Genomic DNA, 19,671 nt, shown 5'->3' with positions numbered 1-19,671 from the left:
GAGACAGAGCTCCCCATGCCTACAGTGGCTAAAGCTGGAAGCCAGGAACTACACCCAGGCCCCCCACGTGGTGGCAGGGCCCTAACTGCTTGAGCCATCACTGCTGCCCCCCAGGGTGCGCATGCGCAGGAAGTGGACTCCCTAAGGGAGCAGGACTGGAGCCCGGCACTCACGATGGATGCGGGCGAACCAAGTGGCGTCTTAACTGCTAGACCAGACTGGCACCGGTGCTTCTCTCTAAAGCTGCTTTTTCGGACTATGGAATGTGCGTGTTTACTAGATGCTCACGTTATGTTAGGGACAGTGTCTCACTAACCATGTAACTTGTGGCTGATTTTGTCTTATCTTGTAGTCACAGAGATGCTGGTTAACATCCTGAACATATGCTCTGATGATGAACTGATTTCAGATGAGGAAGCAGAAGGTAAACGTTTCCTTATTTGAACTAAAGAACTTTTGGGTTGGATTTTAGTTTGTTAGGAATAATTTTCTTTGTCTTACTAAAACAGATTATGTTCACTGTAAAAAAATAAAATTTGAAAAATATAGGAAATCATAAATAAAAAAGTCACCCATAATCCCACCATCTTATAGATATCCATTGTTAACATCTTGATGTCTGTTGTGTTGGCTTTCTTTTTTCTTTGCATGTATTTTTCCTTTTCCTTTTCAACAGAAATGAACTCATGTAATGGTATCAAGAACATGTACTTTTTTTTGCATTTGCACACTAGTTTCTGATGGTTACAAAGTTGTCCATGTTGATCGCCAATATCATATACTGTACTGGTGGATATTGGATTTTTTTAAGAATTTCTTTTATTATTCATTTGGAAGGCGGAGTGACAAAGAGGCAGAGTTCTTCCATAGCTGGTTCACTCCAAGATGGCTGCAACAGCCAGGTCTGGGGCAGACCAAAGCCAGGAGCCAGGAGCCAGGAGCCAGGAGCTCCATCTGAGTTTCCCACACGGGTGCAAGGGGCCCAGACACTTGGGCCGTCCTTTGCTTCCTTCTCAGGCCCGTTAGTTGGGAGCTGGATCGGAAGCGGAGCAGCCAGGACTCCAACCTGCACTCTGATGTGGAACACCTGGGTCTCAAGCAGCTGCTTGTCCCACTGCACCTCAGTGCCAGGCCTGGATGGTTGATGTTTTCTAATGTAGTGCTTTTAAAACCCCTGCCATTTTGAAAATCCACATAGATAAATCTTTGCACATGCTGTCAACAACCAGTATTTATTACATGCCTGATATGTACCAAGTACCATTTAGTTCTTGTTCTATTAAGAGCTTATAATTATTTAAAAAAAAAAAAAAGATTGATTTCTCTATTTGAAAGGCAGAATTACAGAGAAAGAGAGAGATCTTCCATTTGCTGGTTCACTCTCCAAATGGCCACAAAGTCTGGGGCTGGGCCAGGCCGAAGCTGCGAGTCTGGAACTTCGTCTGCGTCTCCTATGTGGGTGTCAGGGTCCCAAGCATGTAGGCCATCTTCTGCTGTGTTCCCAGGCTCATTGGCAGGGAGCTGGATCGGAAGTAGAGCGGTTAGGACCAGCGCCCATCTGGGATACGAAGGTCGCAGGCAGCTGTGTGACCTTCTGTGCACAGCACCAGCCCCATAAGCTTACATTCTAGTGTGGGGAAACAAATGAGAACTGATGTCAGCGGGTAGGGGTGTATACAGTGAGACTGACGCACAGCCACTGTGAAATCACTGAGTATCGCCGTGGTATAAATGTCTGAAACCGAGGATCTCTGCCAAATACTTACAAGCTCAATCACACAAACAGCCTCTGGGCAGGCCGCACCTGGTAGCATTTTGGTGGGGTCAGATTTCACTGTGACTGCCCCACTAGTGTTTGTAGAGCTGGGGTTTGGTGTTTTCGTTTTTGTTTGTGTTTTTATGATGGCTGGTGGGCATTTTTTCCTTGTGTTTATTGGCCACGTTTCTTTCTTTTTGAGAACTTGTCAATTCAGATTTTGTATCCATTTTTGTATTGAACTATATGCCTCTATTATACGTATAATATACATTTTTTACGAAAGGAAATTTAAAAATATCTTTATGTTAAGGAGGTGAATTCAACACACTTTAATTCCGTCTGCCCTGAAATCATACTAAAACCACAAAAAAATTGAGCTTTTTGAGAAGTGATATAAACGAAGGAGTTCCACTTTAGCAATGGCAAACTAAGTTGTTTAGATCAGCCCTGTTAAGACAACTAGAAAACCTACACAAAATACTGTGTTTCATTGACTTTGCTCCTGAGAACATTTAGTGAATTTCAGAAGAGGGGCTAAAAGGGTGAGAGCTTTGTGTGAGGAGGCTGAGAAGGCTGCCGTTCAGGGCTTGCTGAGGGCCACGTGAGTGTTAGCAAGCCTCTGCCCGTCCCTTTGGAGCCCTCGAAGGCTGCGTCTGTGCTGGAGTAAAGGAGAACTGGAAACAGGGCCGCCCTGGAAGGGGAGAGAGCCTACCTTCCTTCAATCCCTGAAATTTGAAAAAGCACCTGACGAAGCAAACCTCTCTAGACATAAGGTGGCAGCATGCAGGACTTTCAGTGAAGTCTACACACAGTCTGTAACAAAGATAACCAGGCATGTGAGTACATACAGCAACGGAAACAATAGCAACAACAGCCAGCAGACGCGAAGCCACCCGGACATCGGCTTTATCAGATCACACTTTATGTTGAGAAGCAAAACTATGCTGACTGTGTTCAGGAACATAAAAGACTGTATTGAAATAGTGAAATTTTGGCAGAGAACTGTGAATGGCGAAGGAGGATGGGAGTGGGTATTGGGGTACAGCAGGTTAAGCTGCTGCTTGGGTACCTGCATCCCAAATCAGAGTGCCCGGCTGGAAGCCCCCCTACTCCACTTCTAACCCAGCTTTCTGCTGACTTGATCCTGGAGGCAGCAGGAGGTGGCTGAAGTGGTTGGGTCCTTGACACCTAAACATAAGATCCAGGTGGAGTTCCTGGCTCCTGTCTTTGGGCTAGCCTAGCCCTGGCTGATGCAGACATTTGGGGAGTGAACCAATGGGTGGAAGATTTTTGTTTCTCTCTCTGCCTTTCAGGTAGGTAGGTAGGTAGGTAGGTAGATTTAAAAAATAAAAAGGGGCAGATAGCAGAGTTGATAAAACACCAAAAGAAAATTCTAGGACTGAAAAGTAATCAATTTATAATGAAACAGATGGGGGCCGGCACTGTAGCATAGTAGGCTAAACCTCTACTCCCAGCACCGGCATAGACTCTAGTTCGAGTCCCGACTGCTCCTCTTGCGATCCAGCTCTCTGCTTATGGCCTGGGAAAGCAGTGGAGGATGACCAAAGTTCTTGGGCCCCTGCACCCACGTGGGAGACCTGGAAGAAGCTCCTGGCTCCCAGCTTTGTATTGGTGCAGCTCTGGTCGTTGCAGCCGTTTGGGGAGTGAATCGGCAGATAGAAGACCTTTCTCTCTGTCTCTCCCTTTCTCTGTCTGTAACTCTCCCTGAGATAAATAAAATCTTTAAAAGAATGCAACTGATTCACAGTAGATCCAGTAAAGCTGAACATAGAATAAGTGAACTGGAAAATATGTCTGAAGAAATAATCCAGTATGAAGCATGAAGAAAGAAAAGGGAAAGAAACTTTAAAGCACAGAGGAGTACAGTGGGTGGGCATAGCATGCGTGTGTGTTTGGAGCAAGAGAAGAAGAAAAATCAATATTTGAAAGCAAAATGAATGAAGATTTTCTGAAACTGCTAAGAAATTAATCACAAATTGGAGAAGCTCTGTAACTGCAAAGTAGCAGAAACAGAAGAAAGCAGCATCTAACCGCATCGTCGGAGAAGTTCACACAGCCACCAAAAGCGATGCCTTGTCACAGAGAACGGGTAAGCCAGCAGCTGATTCTTCACGGAAGCAGGAAGCAACAGGGTAACCCATCAGTGCGGAGAGACCGTACCTGGGCACTTGGAATTTCACACCGCAGGAGTGCCTTTGAAGGGTGAGTGAGAGAAGTGTTTTCAGACACCCTCTCCCACGCCTCAAGCTTTCCCTGAGACAGTTACCAGCAGCGTGGGCCAGTGTTGTGTCACAGAGGCTTAAGTCGCCGCCTCTAACAATGGATCCCTCATGAGTACCGGTTAGCGTCCTGGCTGCTCCACTTCCAGTCCAGATCTCTCCTGATGCCCCTGGGAAAGTGGCAGCAGATGGCCAGTGCTTGGGCCCCTGCATCCCTGTGGGAGATCCAGATGGAGCTCCTGCCCGCAGGCTGGCCCAGGTGAACCAGCAAATGGGTGACCCCTCCCTCCCTCCCTCCCTCCCTCCCTCTGTCACTCTGCCTTCAAATTATAAATAAAATAAGTCTGTTTAAAAAAAAAATTACCAGGAATCACATACCAAATGGAATTCCGACGGATACCGTTCAAGCAGAGGGAAAATAGCCAGGGGAGCTGGAAGGTCCAGGAGGACATGAAGAGTTCGTAGAGCACAAAATCTGTGGGCAGATGCGTGTAGACTTTATTCAAGAGTGACTAATGATTTTGGATTTAAAAGAGCTAAAGTACATGGCAGTGGTGAGCTAAATAGAGTAAAAGCTCCCTTACCTGGGAAGCGAGGGAAGGTGCCCGTTGACATTACACTTTCCCATGTGATAGACTCGTGCTGTCCTCTCCAGGGTGGCCTGGGAGGAAGCGCCCCCGTTACGTGGGCACGCCTTGTGTTGTGCCTCGTGGCACTGCGTGTGGCCTGGGAGGAAGCGCCCCTGTTACGTGGGCACGCCTTGTGTTGTGCCTCGTGGCACTGCGTGTGGCCTGGGAGGAAGTGCCCCTGTTACGTGGGCACGCCTTGTCGTGTTGTGCCTCATGGCACTGCGTGTGGCCTGGGAGGAAGCACCCCCGTTACGTGGGCACGCCTTGTCGTGTTGTGCCTCATGGCACTGCGTGTGGCCTGGGAAGAAGCGCCCCTGTTACGTGGGCACTCCATTTGCAGATCCTGCATTGTTTGCACATTGGAAGCCTCTGGCAACCCTAAGTGGGACAAGTCTGTTGCACTATTTTCCCAAAACCTTGAACTTACTTCATGTCTCTTTTTTATAATTCTCAGATGTTTCAACCTTTTCATTATGAGTCTGTTTGCTATGATGCTTTGTGATCAGTGATCTTTATGTTATTATTATAATTGATTTGGGGTGCCATGGACCATGCCCGTATGAGACAATGAACTTAATTGATGAGTTTTGTGTCTCTTCTGATTGCTTCACTGACCACCCTCACACACACACACACACACACACACACACACACACACACCATGTCTCTTCTCTGTCTCTATTTCTCTGTCTCTCCTCTGGCCTTCCTATATTCCATGAGATACAACAATATTGAAAGTAGGCCAACCAGTTAACCCCCACAGTGGCCTCTAAGAGTTCAAGCTGAATGCATCAGAGTTCTCTTGGTTTAAATCAAAGGCTAGAAGTGGTTAAGCTTAATGGAAAAGGCAGGTTGAAAACCCCCGTAAGCTTTGAAAGCACAGCCTTTTGTGCCAAGCAGCCCAGCCGTGGATGCAAATGAAAAAAAAAATTAGTTTTAAGTTTTATTTATTTGAAAGGCAGAGTGACAGAGAAAGAGCTTTTCCACCTGTTGGTTCACTCCCCCAATGACCACAATGGCCGGGGCTAAAGCCAGGAGCCTGGAGCTCCGCCTGGTCTCCCACATGGGTGGCCATCTGCTGCTGCCTTCGCAGCTGCATTGGCAGGGAACAGGATCAGAAGCCACACCAGGACTGGAACTGGTACTCTGGTGTGGGATGCTGGCACTGCAAGCACGGCTTAGCCTGCTGCACCATGACGTTGGCCCTAGGAACAGTTCTTGAAGAAAACCAAGTGTTACTGCAGTGAACACACAGATGATACGAAAGCAAGCCAGCCTCATTGCTGATCCGAAGAAAGCTCTAGTGATCGGGGTCGAAGATCAGAGCGGCCAAAGCCTCGCTCTGGGCAAGGCCCTAACTCGTCACTGTGAATGCTGAAAGAGGTAAGGAGACTGCAGAAGCGAAGCTGGTGCCCAGCAGGCGTGGGTCCCTGCGGGTCAAGGAGAGAGGCTGCCCTGTGGTGTGAAAGCGCAGGCTGAGCAGCGAGCTGCCGCGGATCTGGCGAGACCTTGCATGCAGGGGGCACCTGCAGCACCGGCTGCAGTGTAGATGAGAGGCCCTCATGCTGGGCGGTGCCGTGACGCAGAAGCAGCGTCAGATAAGCACTGTCTTTCGTGTACAGTAGAGCCCTTACACTAACCTAACCTTAGAAAGGGATTTCCTTAATTTGACAAATGTGTCTTCATAAACCTAGAGCAAATATCTTATGGTGAAATGCTGAAAGCTCTCCTTCATGATTGGCAACCAGACAAGGAAGCCTACTGTTAATACTGCTGCACGTTGGGGCCGGCGCTGTGGCACAGTGGGTTAAAGCCCTGGCCTGCAGCGCTGGCATCTCATATGGGTGCTAGATCAAGTCCTAGCTACTCCACTTCCCATCCAGCTCACTGTTAATGTGCCTGGGAAAGCAGCGGAGGATGAGCCAAGTCCTTGGGCCCCTTCTCCCAAGTGGGAGACTCGGAAGAAGCTCCTGGCTCCTGGCTCCTGGCTTCAGATCGGCTCAACTCCTGCCCTTGTGACCATTTGGGGAATGAACCAGTAGATGGAAGACTCTCTCTCTCTCTCTCTTTCTCTCTCTCTGCCTACCTGTCTCTGTAACTCTTTCAAATAAATGTTTTTTTAAAAGTTGCTGCACGTTAGACATCCTAGCCAGTAATACACTGAAGCAAAAGCAAACCACAACAGAAAACAAGGGTTAATGGCTGAAAAGAAAGAAACAGATCTCAGCGATATATGTGATCACCTGTGGAGAAATCTTACGGGAGCCCACAGATTATTAGGGCAACACATACATTAGTTGACCTACTGGATACAAAGTCAGTGTGCAGAAGTCATTTGGATCTCTGTTTACTGGCAACAAGCAAAATGAAAGTTTAAAATGGTTTCCATTACAGTATTATCTCTAATAATGAATCTAACAGATGATGTTTAATAATACCTTTAAGCAACAAACTACCAATTAAACTAGAAATTAAAGCAGATCAAAATAAATGGGAAGAAATATTCATGCATTATTGGAAAGCTCAATACTGTAAAGATGTAAATGTTTCCTAAATTGATATATGAATTCAGTGCAAAGTTAGTCAAATCTTAACAGGAAAGTCTGATCTGAAAGTTTATATGCAGATGCTAAGGACTGACTCAAAAACTTATGTAGTAGTAGCTTGTCTTTTTTTTAATATTTTTATCTATTTATTTGAAAGGCAGAGTTACAGAGAGTCAAAGGCAAAGAGAGAGAGAGGTCTTCTGTCCTCTGGTTCACTCCCCAAATAGCGGCAATGACCTGAGCTGGGCCAATCTGAATCCAGGAGCCAGAAGCTTCTTCCAGGTCTCCCATGTGGGTGCAGGGGCCTATAGGCTTGGGCCTTCTCCTGCTTTTCCAGGCACATTAGCAGAAAGACCTGGATCAGAAGTGGAGCAGCTATGACTTAAACCGGTGCCCATGTGGGTTGCCAACACTGCAGGCAGTGGCTTTACCCACTACTCCACAGCGCTGGCCCCAGGAATAGCTCAAGTCTTAAGGTGAGAAGACTTTCTCTGTAGATGTTTGAATTTTCTATAAAGCCGGAGTAATTGGAATTATTGGTGCAAGCACACTCCCCTGAAGCAGATCTGCACATCTGGGACACTTGTTTATACCAGAGGTGGCATCACAGAACAGAGGAAAATCATAGGAATTTTTAATAAATAAATATTTTATTTATTGTCATTTACTTTTATTTTGTTTGAAAGATATAGAGAGATAGACAGAGGTCTTCCATCTGCTGGTTCACTCCCCACATGTCCATACCGACCAGCTTGACACCAGTACCTCAGAACTCTGTCTGCATCTCCTACTGCGTGGCAGGGGCCCAAGAACTGAGCCAGCGTCTGCTGCTTCCCAGAGTGCACTTTTTCAGGAAGCTGGCTGGGAAGTGGAGCAGCCAGAACTTGAACCGGGCACCGTACTGTGGAACGCATGCGTCCGTGCAACAGCTTAACTGCTGTGCCAAATACCCACCTGAACGCTTCTAGTACATAGTTTGAGGATATCTGTTTTAGAAAAAATTAAATTGTATGCTATCAAATTGCAAATATTAAAAAAAAAACCTGCAGGTGAATTTAGTGATTGAAATATGAAAGCAAAACAGTAAGACTTGTAGTGTTTAGAATGTAGGACATCTTCATGACCCTGGAGCAAAAGAAAATCTCTGAGGACCCAAAAAGTACTAACCTTATAAGAAACTATGACTAAAACTCGACAGATTAACATCAGGAGTTGAGTCCATCAGAAGACTCGAGTAAGCATGTGAAAAGACAAACTGTGCGGTGAACTATGGAATGGGAGAGGATATTTGCAACAAAAAGTCCACTTGCAGGGGGACAGAACTCAGGGCAGTGAGATCTGAACAGACACCTCACCCAAAGATGATACCCACACTGCCGGTGAAAATACATTCAGCCGCGTTAGTCCGCACAGAAATGCAAATGAAAACCACAGTGGCATGTCACCACTCACGCACTAGGTTGGCTAAAATTAGAGATGAGGAATGCCAGTGCTGCCGGCTGGGCAGCAACAGGAAGTCTCTTACAAAGCCATGGAAATTGGCGTGTCCACTGCGGATAATATCAAACTGTGACCCAGAGCCTAACACACGGGAGTACACACCCGTAGCTGAGCAGTCCAGCCCCAAGGGTGTACTCAACAGATCGGGTGTGTCTGTGCAGCAACGAGAAGTGTTCTGGGATGTTCACAGCAGCCTGATCCAGAATAGCCGAGGAATCAACCAACCCAAATGACCACAGCCAGGAAAAAGGACATGTTGTTGGTAGACAGGTCGCGCAATAAGGATGATGAGAATGAACTTCAGCAGCTGGAAACCAAGGCTGAATCTCACGAACAGAATGCTGAGTTACAGAGAGCGACACTAAAAAAGAACATGAAATTCAGAACCGATGAGAACCGTACCGCTGGCGGCAAAGCAGTGGCGAGCGTCAAGGGTGATTCCAGAGAAAGCCACGGGGCGATTTTCTCTGGAAAGGAGAGAAGCTAGGTGATAGGCGTGGACTGCCGGGACGGGCCTCCGTGTCCTGGCGCTGTGTGCTGGTTGACCTGAGTGGTGGCTGTAGCTCTGTGCACTTGCCTGTGTGTTTTTAGTCACAGTGAGAGGTCTTGTTCTCACCTACAATCATGGAGGCAGTTTTGTAAGAATTTTTTAGAAGTGCAAAGCAAATGCATTGTTCTTATTGATGTAACGGATCCAGGAAAACCGAAGCCTGGCTTAGCAGTAGGGAATGCTTAGTTCCTCGAAAAGCAGAGGGATCAGCAGCACCAGGTGCTAGGATTGGGAGCTGCTGGTGGGGGAAGGGCAGCGCTGGGAGACAGCAGTCAGGGACAGACACCACCTTCTGAGGCGCTTAAAAGTCCCCCAGTTGCTGCTTTGAAAATAGACAGGTGAATTAAGTGCCTGTAAGTTGCATACGCAGGTTCCCAACCAGCCACTCGGGGTGAAGTCCAGAGTCGGGCGTCTCCAGCCACGAGCTCTGAGGTCAGGAGGCAGCGCTGAGGACCACCAGACACATAGGGGGGAGGTTGCTGCGAAGCCCCAGGAAGCCCCAGCTTGGAAGAAGGTGGAATTCCAGGGGCCACTTCCAACTTGCAAAGGGAGAGCTAGACTGAGCCCATGACACAGAGGCAGCCCCGGGCGTCTGTTGGTTTCCTTCCTTGCCTTGCCACACAGAGGGTCCCTTTTCCTTTGTCTAATTTATTTCTGTGGTTTGTACCAGGATGGGAAATGTTGGGCAATAATGGTTGCAAACTGATGTTAAACTGTATCCAGAAACCTCTGAACCGTGGAAGCAGCTACTGGCAGTGCCCTCTGTATGCAGCCTTCCGTGGGGACCCCAAGGCTGTGGTCAGGAGCCAGTGCAGCCTCATTGCGTTTCACTTTGGTTTTTTTCTCTCTTCCATGTAAACCTAAAGTTCTCCTTTCACATTTCTGTCTTCATCTGCTTGTTTCTTGGTGTCTGTTCCCCCTGGAGATCACTACATTTCAAGTTCTCAGAAAGGTATCCGACAAAAATCTGTGCTCAGAGCTTGTTTGATCTGGCTGTCTGTTCTGCCGCAACCTCTCAGCGAGACGTTTTACGGTTGGTAGCTGGGTGATTTCCCATGGTTCTCCAGCCTCCCTTTCAGTGTCGGTGGCTAAGTCTCCTTTGCACCTGCTGCTTGATCCGGCAGGATGTCGAGAGCTGGAGGTGAGGAAGGAGCGGCCATGCTTCCTCTGACTTTGGAATGCCGTCACCTGGTGCATGCCTGGCCCTTAGCTTCTCACGTGTGGGCTGTTGCCTAAGTCTTGGTTGAGAAAAAGCCGTAAAATTTTGCACTTTTTCAGTGATGCTTCTTAAGGCAGCTTGCCCGTCCCTGTCCTGTGCTGCTCGGTTGAGAGTAGCACTCTGAGGAAATAACTCGCCGTGTCCGTGAAGAGTGTAGGATGAAAGTGGCCCTCACCAAGTTCAGGAGAGCAAGCTGGCGGCGCTGTTGGCACGCACCAGACAGCTGCTTGAATGACCGCTTGCCGAGGGGCGGGCCAGAGCCTCACCCTCAGGTGGCCACGGCATTCTCAAAAGAGATCCTTGCTGTAGCGACTGTCCTTGTGAGGTCTGTCGGTGTGTGTGTGTTTCACTCTCGGCTGTGTTGTTATCTCAGATCCACGTAAACCTACAGTCTCACTTTCTGTGGCCCTTCCATTTTTTGACTTCATCTTTTGTTCTGGATTATTTTTTTCCTCTTACTCCAGACTTTCTGCAATTTTTGTTTGTTTAGGCAAACTTAGGCTTTGATTTCTTTTTTTGAAAAAAAAAATAATAGTTTTTAAAATCAGAAAAACGCTTCATCCTGCATTTTTAAAAACCAGCTTGTGAATACGTTCCTTTGACTCACCCTGTTCTCTGTATTCTCCAAGGAGGCACTTCAGTTCGGAAAGAAATCATCAAGAATAAGATCAGAGCCATTGGAAAGATGGCGCGGGTCTTTTCAATCCTGCGGTAAGGCTGTCTGTCATTCAGTGTGCTATAAAGGGGTTTTGAGCGTACGTTGGAAGTCCATTTCAGAACAGCTTTTTAAGAACTGGAATTTGGTAGTAGAACTGCCTGCAGGTCTTCAGGTTGCGCGCAGAGCACCCGATTCGCAGAGTGAAGTGACTGGAGATGTCCTGGCAGACCGCCCCGGGCCAGCCTCCGATGCAGTGGGTGTGCTGGCTCAGATTTTGAAGTCAGATTGCCTGTACTCAGATTCTGGCTCTGCCTCTTCTTAGCCACGTGAGCTAATCTCCAGGCCTTGGCTTCTTTGTCTGAAAACTGACCTAACAGGACCTACCTCATAAGCTTGCTAGGTGGACTCGTTGGGATAATATATGGGAACATGAGAACAATGCCTGCTTCGCAGGGGCCTCTAATTGGAAAGCAAGAGCTGTCTGGTCGTGTAAAATGGAAATACTTACAGAACACATGCCTTTCTTGAGTCAGGGGAAGGAGTGGAGGTGGGAGAGCTGCCCTCATCTCTGCTGCTTTCCCTTGCTGTGCGTTCTGGAGGTCTCTGTGCTGCTGAGCCGTGTCCCTGGCGTTAACCCAGGGCTTTGGTCTTCCTTTGCAGGGAAGAGAGTGAGAGTGTGCTGGCTCTCAAGGGCCTGACCCCCACAGGCACCCTCCCCCTGGGCGTCCTGTCTGGAGGGAAGCAGACTATCGAGACGGGTGAGTATGAGGCCGTTTCTTTCTCTGAAGCGTGCGTCCGCACGCAGCAGTCAGCGTGCCTCTGTAAACTGGGGCTTCTCCCGATGAGTGGTGCCAGAGTCGTCGGGTATCCACCTGGGGGAGGGGGGGGATGATTAATCTTGACCCTTCTTCCTAGACACAAAATCAATTCAAAATAGACTGTAACTTAAGTGTAAGAAGTGAAACAATAAAACTCCTAGAAGAAAACCTGGCGAGTAGGCGTTGGGGGAGGCAGGGAGTCCTTAAGTAGAAAAAAGTCCTAACCTTAAAAACTTAATAAATCAAATCCACTAAAATTAAGGGTGTCTTCTCATAAAACACATGATTAAAAGAAAAAGAAGGCAAGCCACAAACTGGGAGAAGATTTTTACCGTGCACATGCCTGATAAAGGACTTGTGTCCTGAATATATAAAAGAACTACAAAGCAGTAAGATGAAAGCAAGTAAAAAGGTCAAAGGGTCATATTAGATACGGCACCAAGGAGGATACCAGAAGGGCCAGTAAGCATATGAAAAAGTACCTGATGTAGTTACAGTCATTCTTTTTGGAAATGGATATTAAAACCACGGTGCAATACCACTTCAAACACACTAGAATTTTAGGACAGTAGAATGGCTAAAAAAAAAAAATGGCAAAAAAAAGTGTCAGTATGCTGGTGGGGAACTGAAACTAGATGCATCGTAGTAACTTGGTTCAACCACTTTGTCAAGCTGCTGGACTAAAAGCTGTCTGCCCTGTAACCCAGCAGCTCCACTTCTGGGTGCATCCGAGAGAAAGCAGTGTCCAGTCCACGTGAGGATCTGCACCACGGCTTTCTCATAATTACACCTGACTGGCCCACGTGTCTGTCAGTAGTAGAATAAATACATCGAGTCATTAATACAGCAGAATATTGCTCAGCAAGTATAAAGCAAGTTGTCTTGGACTCATGTAACAGCATACTTGAACCTCACAGATGGTAAACGAAAGAAACCAGACACACACAGCAAGAGCCGACCGTGGTGATCCTTGATGTTTAAGAACAGCCCGTCCGTGCCGGTCGAAGTCAGAATGGCGCCTCCGCCGATGGTGGACATTAGCTCAGGCACAGGGACATTGGAGTGGTGGGCACGCTCTACCGCTCTGGGCAGTCGCTCTGCGTGGGTGTCTATGTAAAAGCGTGCTGAGCTGCACATTCCACCGTATGCACATGGTACTCCTCACGTGTTTACCTCCTACCCTAACGAGGAGCATTCTGGGAGTTCGTGTGTCTGAGAGGGCATTTGCCTCTGCGTGCAGCCGTCCACCCCAGGGCCACGGCACGGTTCAGTGAGTGTCGGTTCTAGAGACCTGAGGAGGCAGCGCTGTGGAGTCTTGGAATGAAGATGCTGGTGTTTTTCAGAATAAACATGGATCTTGTCAACCAGGGGAAGAGGCAGGAATCGCATCATTGGCAAGAAAACCAGAGTTGAAGTTTTAGTACCTTAAAAGTTAACTGTTTTTGTCCTCTGGCTTTTACTGGACTCTTTCTACTTTTTTCTTTCTGTGGAAATTTTACTGCTGTTTGCTCTAGGGACAAACCCACTGTAGAACTGAATGCCTCCTCCTCTTTCAAATCGGATATTGAAATTGATTTAGCTGTTTAGAAAGAAGACCAGCCGGTGCCGCAGCTCACTAGGCTAATCCTCTGCCTGTGGCGCCGGCACCCCGGGTTCTAGTCCCGGTCGGGGCGCCGGATTCTGTCCTGGTTGCTCCTCTTCCTGTCCAGCTCTCTGCTGTGGCCCAGCAGTGCAGTGGAGGATGGCCCAGGTGCTTGGGCCCTGCACCTGCATGGGAGACCAGGAGGAAGCACCTGGTTCCAGGCTTCGGATCAGCGCAGCGCCAGCTGTAGCGGCCATTTGGGGGGTGAACCAATGGAAGGAAGACCTTTCTCTCTGTTTTTCTCACTGTCTAACTCTTCCTGTCAAAAAAAAAAAAAAAAAAAAGACATTTTCTTCTTGGAAGTACACGATTTGTTTTCTTAATCCCTTTAATTCCCTTTAATTTCAAAAAGATTGGTAAACTATTTCAGATTAAAGGTTTTTTTCCTCTCAAACAAATATACAATTATTTTGTAAGCAAAATTCTGTTCCACCGTTGCTTTGGTAATTACTCATGTTGAGATATTAGAGAGCAGCTCTGAACAGGATTTTTTTTAAAGATTTATTTATTTGAAAGAGTTACATAGAAAAGGAGGCAGAGAGAGAAAGAGAGGTCTTCCATCCGCTGGTTCATTCCCCAAATGGCCACAACGGCCAGAGCTGGGCTGATCCGAAGCCAGGAGCCAGGAGCTTCCTCCATAGTTCCCATGTGGGTGCAGGGGCCCAAGGAATTGGTCCATCTTCCACTGCTTTCCCAGGCCGTAGCAGAGAGCTGGATTGGAAGTGGAGCAGCCGGGACTCGAACCGGCATCCATATGGAATGCTGGCACCGCAGGTGGCAGCTTTACCGGCTACACCACAATGCCGATCCCTGAACAGGATATTTTAAGAGTAATTGGAAGTTACAAAGGTAAAGAAAAAATGGGATGTTCTATGGAATACTTATTTGAAAAGTTTTGAGAATTTGCCATCCCACAAGTTTTTGTTTTTAATTGAAACCACTTTTTTCTAGAGGAAATCTGGATCAAGTAATTGAGAGTATTTTATGTCCACGTTGTTAGTTTATAATTCTTGGCCACGTTTTGGGCTGAGTCCAGTTGTATCCAGTTTCTCTTCAGCCCTGGTTTGATTATGAATGCTTTAGTGAGTACAGATTGCTCATTGATATTTGCAAAGCTGATGGAAATGTTCAGGAATGGTGAGAACAAAACTAAAGTTGGAGCCAGCTCTTCAGAGCGTCCTGCACTCCCGTTGATGGGCAGGTGCTGAGTTTCCTCTGTACTTTCATGTCAGAGTCTGAGTTCCGCAGGTTCATGGGCAAACGGGAGCATCGGCTGCAAAAGACCTTGCGTTGTTGGTGTCACTTGGGAGCACTTTCATCCACCAGCTCCCAGATGGCCTTTTAACACACACTCATGTGGCCCAACTTGCTCCGAGGATTTGAGTGAGTTCTGTCTACAACACAGTGACATGAGGAGAACATGCTTAGAAATGGGAGGACAAAGGCAGTCAAAACCAAAGTAGCAGTCAGCCGCACATGGACTCCCAGCTTCCTAGTAGCCAAATAGAGAGGAAAACTAAGAACAGAGATTAAAAAAAAAACCAGATCCGTTGTTATAAAATGGACTGCATCAAAATGAAAAACCCTTGTGTGCTGTCAGTGGGACTGTCAAGAAAGTAAAAAGACAACCCATAGAGTGGGGGAAGATATTTGGGAATTTCATTTCTCATAAGGGCCTCGTATCTCGAAAATACAAAGAACGCTTACAACTGAAGTAAAAAAGAGACATCCCACTGCAAGGTGGTACAAGCATTGAATTGAGTTTTTCCCGAAGAAGCCATAGAAATGGCACACGCAAAGATGTTCTGCATCATTAGACATTCAGGAAGTACAGATCAAAACTGCAGTGAGAGACCACTGTCCACCCACCAAGGTGGCTGCAGTAAAAAAGACAGCTAAGCAGAAGTGTTGGCGGGAATGCAGAGACACTGGGACTCAGAACTGCTGATGGGGACGTGGAGCAGGGCAGCTGCCTTGGAAAGTGTTCTGGCAGTTTCCCAAACAACCAGAAATGAAATTCCAGCCCTGGTTGTCGCCACCTGCCCAGAGAAATGAAAACAAACCCATGCAGTAGTGTTTGGCGTTCTCCACAATGGCAAAGGAGCTGACGCAGCCCAAGTTCCCGCCAACTGGTTTGACAAACCAGGGTCCATACGATGGCACACCATACACCCGGGCTTCTGCACGGGACGTTGTGAAAGTAGAACCTGTCATCAGGGGGGAGCCCTTGTGTCATTCCAGGTCTGTAGCATACAGAACAGGAGAGTAGATTAGTTGAGCGAGAGGATGAGGTAAGGATGGACAGTGGGCCGTTAGTACTGACGAGCTGGGGGTTTCTTTCTGGGTGATGAAACATTCCAAAGACAGTGGTGATGGCTGCACACCTCTAAATATACGAAACCATTAACTTGTGTAAGTGTATTGGGTAGTTCATGAATTACACTTCTGTAAAGATCTTCAGGAGGAATGAAACAGCTTAGTTTTGTGTGTCTGTTTCTTATCGCGGCCCTCCGTGATAGCAGATGGCTGCTCTCTTAATATTTAATGCAGAGAGCAGTCCTCGGAGCACCGCCCGTGCCCCCTGTACCTCGCGGCTGGTGGACGCTGCTGGGAGCCGCGGCCCAGCTGTGCAGCTCCGGGCCCAGCGCCGCTCTCTCCTCCCAGCAGCGGCCTGGCTGGTGTGCTGTGGGAAGGCACTGCTGCTTCCCTTGCTGTGTGTTCCACTGCAGGAGACTAGGGAAGGTGCGGCCCTGCCCTGACAGTGCCTGCGGCTGGTGGGCCAGAGTCCACGCGAGAAGCCGGCACCCGCTGTGCGTCTTTCACCCTCTCTCCTCGTGCAGGGACATGTAAAGCCTCAGAGGCAGTAACCTGTTGCTGTCCCTTGTTCTTCCCTGCTGCCTTTATAACAGCAGCCCCGGGCAGCTGACAGGGTTCTCCTAATAGGATCTTTCCCGCTACACCCTCCAACCTTTTCGTATATTAGGGGTTTTCCTGTCTGGAAAAAAAAAAAGGCGCAAGGTTGATCTCACGGTACTAATTTGCTTCCTTTTCCATGACTGGAGGAGAGGGGCCTGCTCCCGCCCACTGGGTGGAAGCCGTGTGGGCCGGAAATGTCAGGCGCGGCCGCATCTCGAATCCCAGATGGGTTTGTGAGTTCTCGTGGGGAGCTGAGTAGTTCTGTGCCTTTGCTTGCTTAGTGCTCCACCCCCAGGCAAGAAATGGTCCCTCACTTGGAACCTGTGTCTTCTCTCTCCAAATCCCAGTCTAGTATTCAAAGGCCATTTTTAAAAAATTAAGTAATTCCAAAGGTCCATTGGACCCCCCTCAAATCCCTTGAGAGCAACAGGTAGTGATTGTTCATAAGGTTTTCCAGTAGGACACAGCAGCGGCTCATGCAATGTTACCTGAGTTACGACAAACTAAAGAGTGCTTGTGATGTTACCTTACTGGACAGGACAAATGACTGCGACAGTGAACGTCAGGACAGAAACTGCCAGCTGAGTGTTTGAAATGAATCGAGCAGGTCCCACGCCCCTGAGGTGTGAGTGCAGAAGCTCCCCCCGCCTCAGCTGCCCGGTCTCCAGTTAGGTCCCTGCGGTCCTCCTGTCCTTTCTCCAGCCGCGTGCCTTTCTCGGTGGTGAGGGTAGGCGCAGAGGCGGGGCCGGGGTGTCTGTGCTGTGGGTTACTCACTCTTTTTCTGTCTTCATTTTTGCATGCCACCACTCCTGCCCTCTCACAGCCACAGTAGAAGCCGTAGAGGCCCGGGAAGGTATGGCCGCATTCCTCTGATGGATGTCATTCTGTGTCTGTCTGCTAGTTTTGAAAAGGTTCATGGACATTTCCAGTCGTTTATTTTCACATCACTAGAACTGTAACAGTGAGAAGAGGCGTGTTCACAAAGCAAGTGTGCGCTGTGTCCTGTCCGTGTCCCTCGCGGTCACCTTTGCCAGACGTCCTTACAGGCCTCTGTCAGTGCTCATGCAATGGCTGAAGCTTAAGCAGCCGGCATGAGGGTGTCCGGAGGTTAAGTCCTACGCCCCTGCCGTGTGGCAGAGACATCCATTGGGTTCCAGGAGCCTCTTAATGACCCTAAGGGAGCTCCAGAGCAGAGGCGAGAGTACACTGGAGCTTAGTTTGGTTCATTTCTGAAGTTGCCCCAAGGCAGTCAAGGCAAATTATCTTTGTTTCTATGGAAACATTTTAGGAATGTTATCTATGAATTTGTGGATGAACACCATTGGAATGAATAAACTTACATTATAAGTACATTAGGTAGGATTGCTCAGACTGGGAATGTCTTTCCTTGGTTAGACAGCTTGAATCAGGAGGAAAATACTAGACGTTATTTTGACGGCTTTGAATGTAACATCCCGCACCTGGTTGTGCGAGATAAAAAGCTGGCCTAAACCAGAAGAGCAGCCCTCCTGTTTTGTGTTTTGTCTCGTGGTCAGCGTGATGTAGTCTGTCTCACTAGTTCTGTTATTCTGGTGCGCCCTTTTTCTCCTGTCCAGCACATTTCTGGCCTGTAAGAGAATCCTTCTCAAATGTGGTGGGGCCGAGAGCTGGTTGGCTCTTGGTCAGGTCTACTCCGCTGCCTCTCGGGCCTAAAGGAAGCAGTAGCTTCGGAGAAGGCTGCTTGGCGCACTCCCCCCGGGAGGAGTGCTCCCTGGCCGCCTCTGTGTTCCTCCAGGACCCCTCGGGAGGAGTGCTCCCTGGCCGCCCCTCTGTGTTCCTCCAGGACCTCCCAGGAGGAGTGCTCCCTGGCCGCCCCTCTGTGTTCCTCCAGGACCCCCCCTGGAGGAGTGCTCCCTGGCCGCCTCTGTGTTCCTCCAGGACCCCTCGGGAGGAGTGCTCCCTGGCCGCCTCTGTGTTCCTCCAGGACCCCTCGGGAGGAGTGCTCCCTGGCCGCCCCTCTGTGTTCCTCCAGGACCTCCCGGGAGGAGTGCTCCCTGGCCGCCCCTCTGTGTTCCTCCAGGACCTCCCGGGAGGAGTGCTCCCTGGCCGCCCCTCTGTGTTCCTCCAGGACCTCCCGGGAGGGGTGCTCCCTGGCCGCCTCTGTGTTCCTCCAGGACCTCCCGGAGGAGTGCTCCCTGGCCGCCTCTGTGTTCCTCCAGGGCCTTGCTGCATGCTGGTAAGAACTCGTCGAGCTGGGGCTGCCCTGCCTAACAGCACAACCCACCTTTCCTGTGTTTCTGCAGCCATCCGAGGGTTTTCGCTTCCGCACAAGATCCGGAGTTTTGAAGAAGCCCGAGGTCTGGACCGAATTAACGAGCGAATGCCACCCCGGAAAGATGGCGTGCACTCGGCTGGGCCAGTGAAGTCAGCGACGCCGGCGCACCCGGACACAGCGCACAGGAGCGAGCTGGGGAGGAAAGCCCAGCAGTGACTCCGAGGCCGGCTGTGGCGCAGGGGAGTCAACACCCAGAACAAGCTTAATTTATTTATTGTTGGAAAAGGCGACGGCGGCCACTCAGCCGCACCTGGAGGTGCATCCAGATCCAGTCGGCATTCATTCTGTACGGAAGGTGACCATTTTGTAATTCCTTTTAACTTATGTTCAGTATATATGTACATAGACAAAAGTGCATCTATTTTGTTTTGCCCTGAGTTTTAGAAACAAATCTCGTTGTTGTCGGAACGTATGTGGAGTCTTGTGTATAAAGGGGGCTTCCCCTAATAAAAGGGCCTTGGAAACCTCCGTCCTGGGTTTCTCACTCACACTAGCCATCGCCTTTACTCTTCCTTCTTAGAAGCGCATAGCGTTCATCTAAGACTAACAACTTTTCAGATACGAGAATGTTTCTTCCTTGTCATTTTTACCCGGTCCTGCTGGGTGCCGTGGGAGAAAGTCCTCGTAGATTTCAGCCGGAAGCTGTTTCCTGCAGGTGCGAGACTCGTTGTACCAGAACCTGTAAGGGAGTAACTGGCCCAGCGCTCTCGGGCCGAGGGGGGTGATTTCCATGAGAACCCACTTTTTCTGGACTCCCAGTTCCTTTTACTATGTTCTAGGAGGGAAACATTTAAAACCAGGAAGGATTTTCCTAGAGTTACTTAAAATTTGTCGATCTAACCATGGACATGATTGATTTATAGAATTTCCTTAGAGCCTT

General features: G+C 48.7%; 1 protein-coding gene and 1 long non-coding RNA gene across 22 annotated transcripts in view; one reads left to right on the top strand and one right to left on the bottom strand.

The window, feature by feature from the left end:
* PPP3CC (protein phosphatase 3 catalytic subunit gamma) overlaps positions 1-19,259 on the top strand; it is a 112,348-nt gene extending 93,089 nt beyond the window's left edge. For 8 of the 21 annotated variants that reach the window (XM_070047317.2, XM_089302240.1, XM_089302243.1 and 5 more), the window contains 6 exons: positions 353-424; positions 10,150-10,176; positions 11,073-11,154; positions 11,762-11,859; positions 17,301-17,330; positions 18,760-19,259. In XM_070047317.2, coding sequence (XP_069903418.2) covers positions 353-424; positions 10,150-10,176; positions 11,073-11,154; positions 11,762-11,859; positions 17,301-17,330; positions 18,760-18,947 — 497 coding nt within the window. In that variant the 3' untranslated portion in view covers positions 18,948-19,259. Of the gene's footprint in view, positions 1-352; positions 425-10,090; positions 10,177-11,072; positions 11,155-11,761; positions 11,860-17,300; positions 17,331-18,759 lie in introns of all 21 variants that reach the window. The other 13 variants (XR_016211792.1, XR_016211795.1, XR_016211794.1 and 10 more) reach the window with 6 other exon arrangements.
* LOC149124955 (uncharacterized) lies at positions 4,465-4,913 on the bottom strand. Its single transcript, XR_016211796.1, has 2 exons — positions 4,824-4,913; positions 4,465-4,693 (listed from the first exon to the last, which is right to left on the bottom strand). It is a non-coding gene; the product is annotated as an uncharacterized LOC149124955 (long non-coding RNA).
* Positions 19,260-19,671: the final 412 nt, after the last annotated feature.

The sequence above is a fragment of the Oryctolagus cuniculus genome, chromosome 8, assembly GCF_051225735.1.
Source record: "Oryctolagus cuniculus isolate XC-2025 breed Fujian yellow rabbit chromosome 8, ASM5122573v1, whole genome shotgun sequence".
Lineage (NCBI taxonomy): Eukaryota > Metazoa > Chordata > Mammalia > Lagomorpha > Leporidae > Oryctolagus > Oryctolagus cuniculus.
Note: the sequence above shows the minus strand (reverse complement) of the source record. Positions and strands in the feature narration are given on the sequence as shown.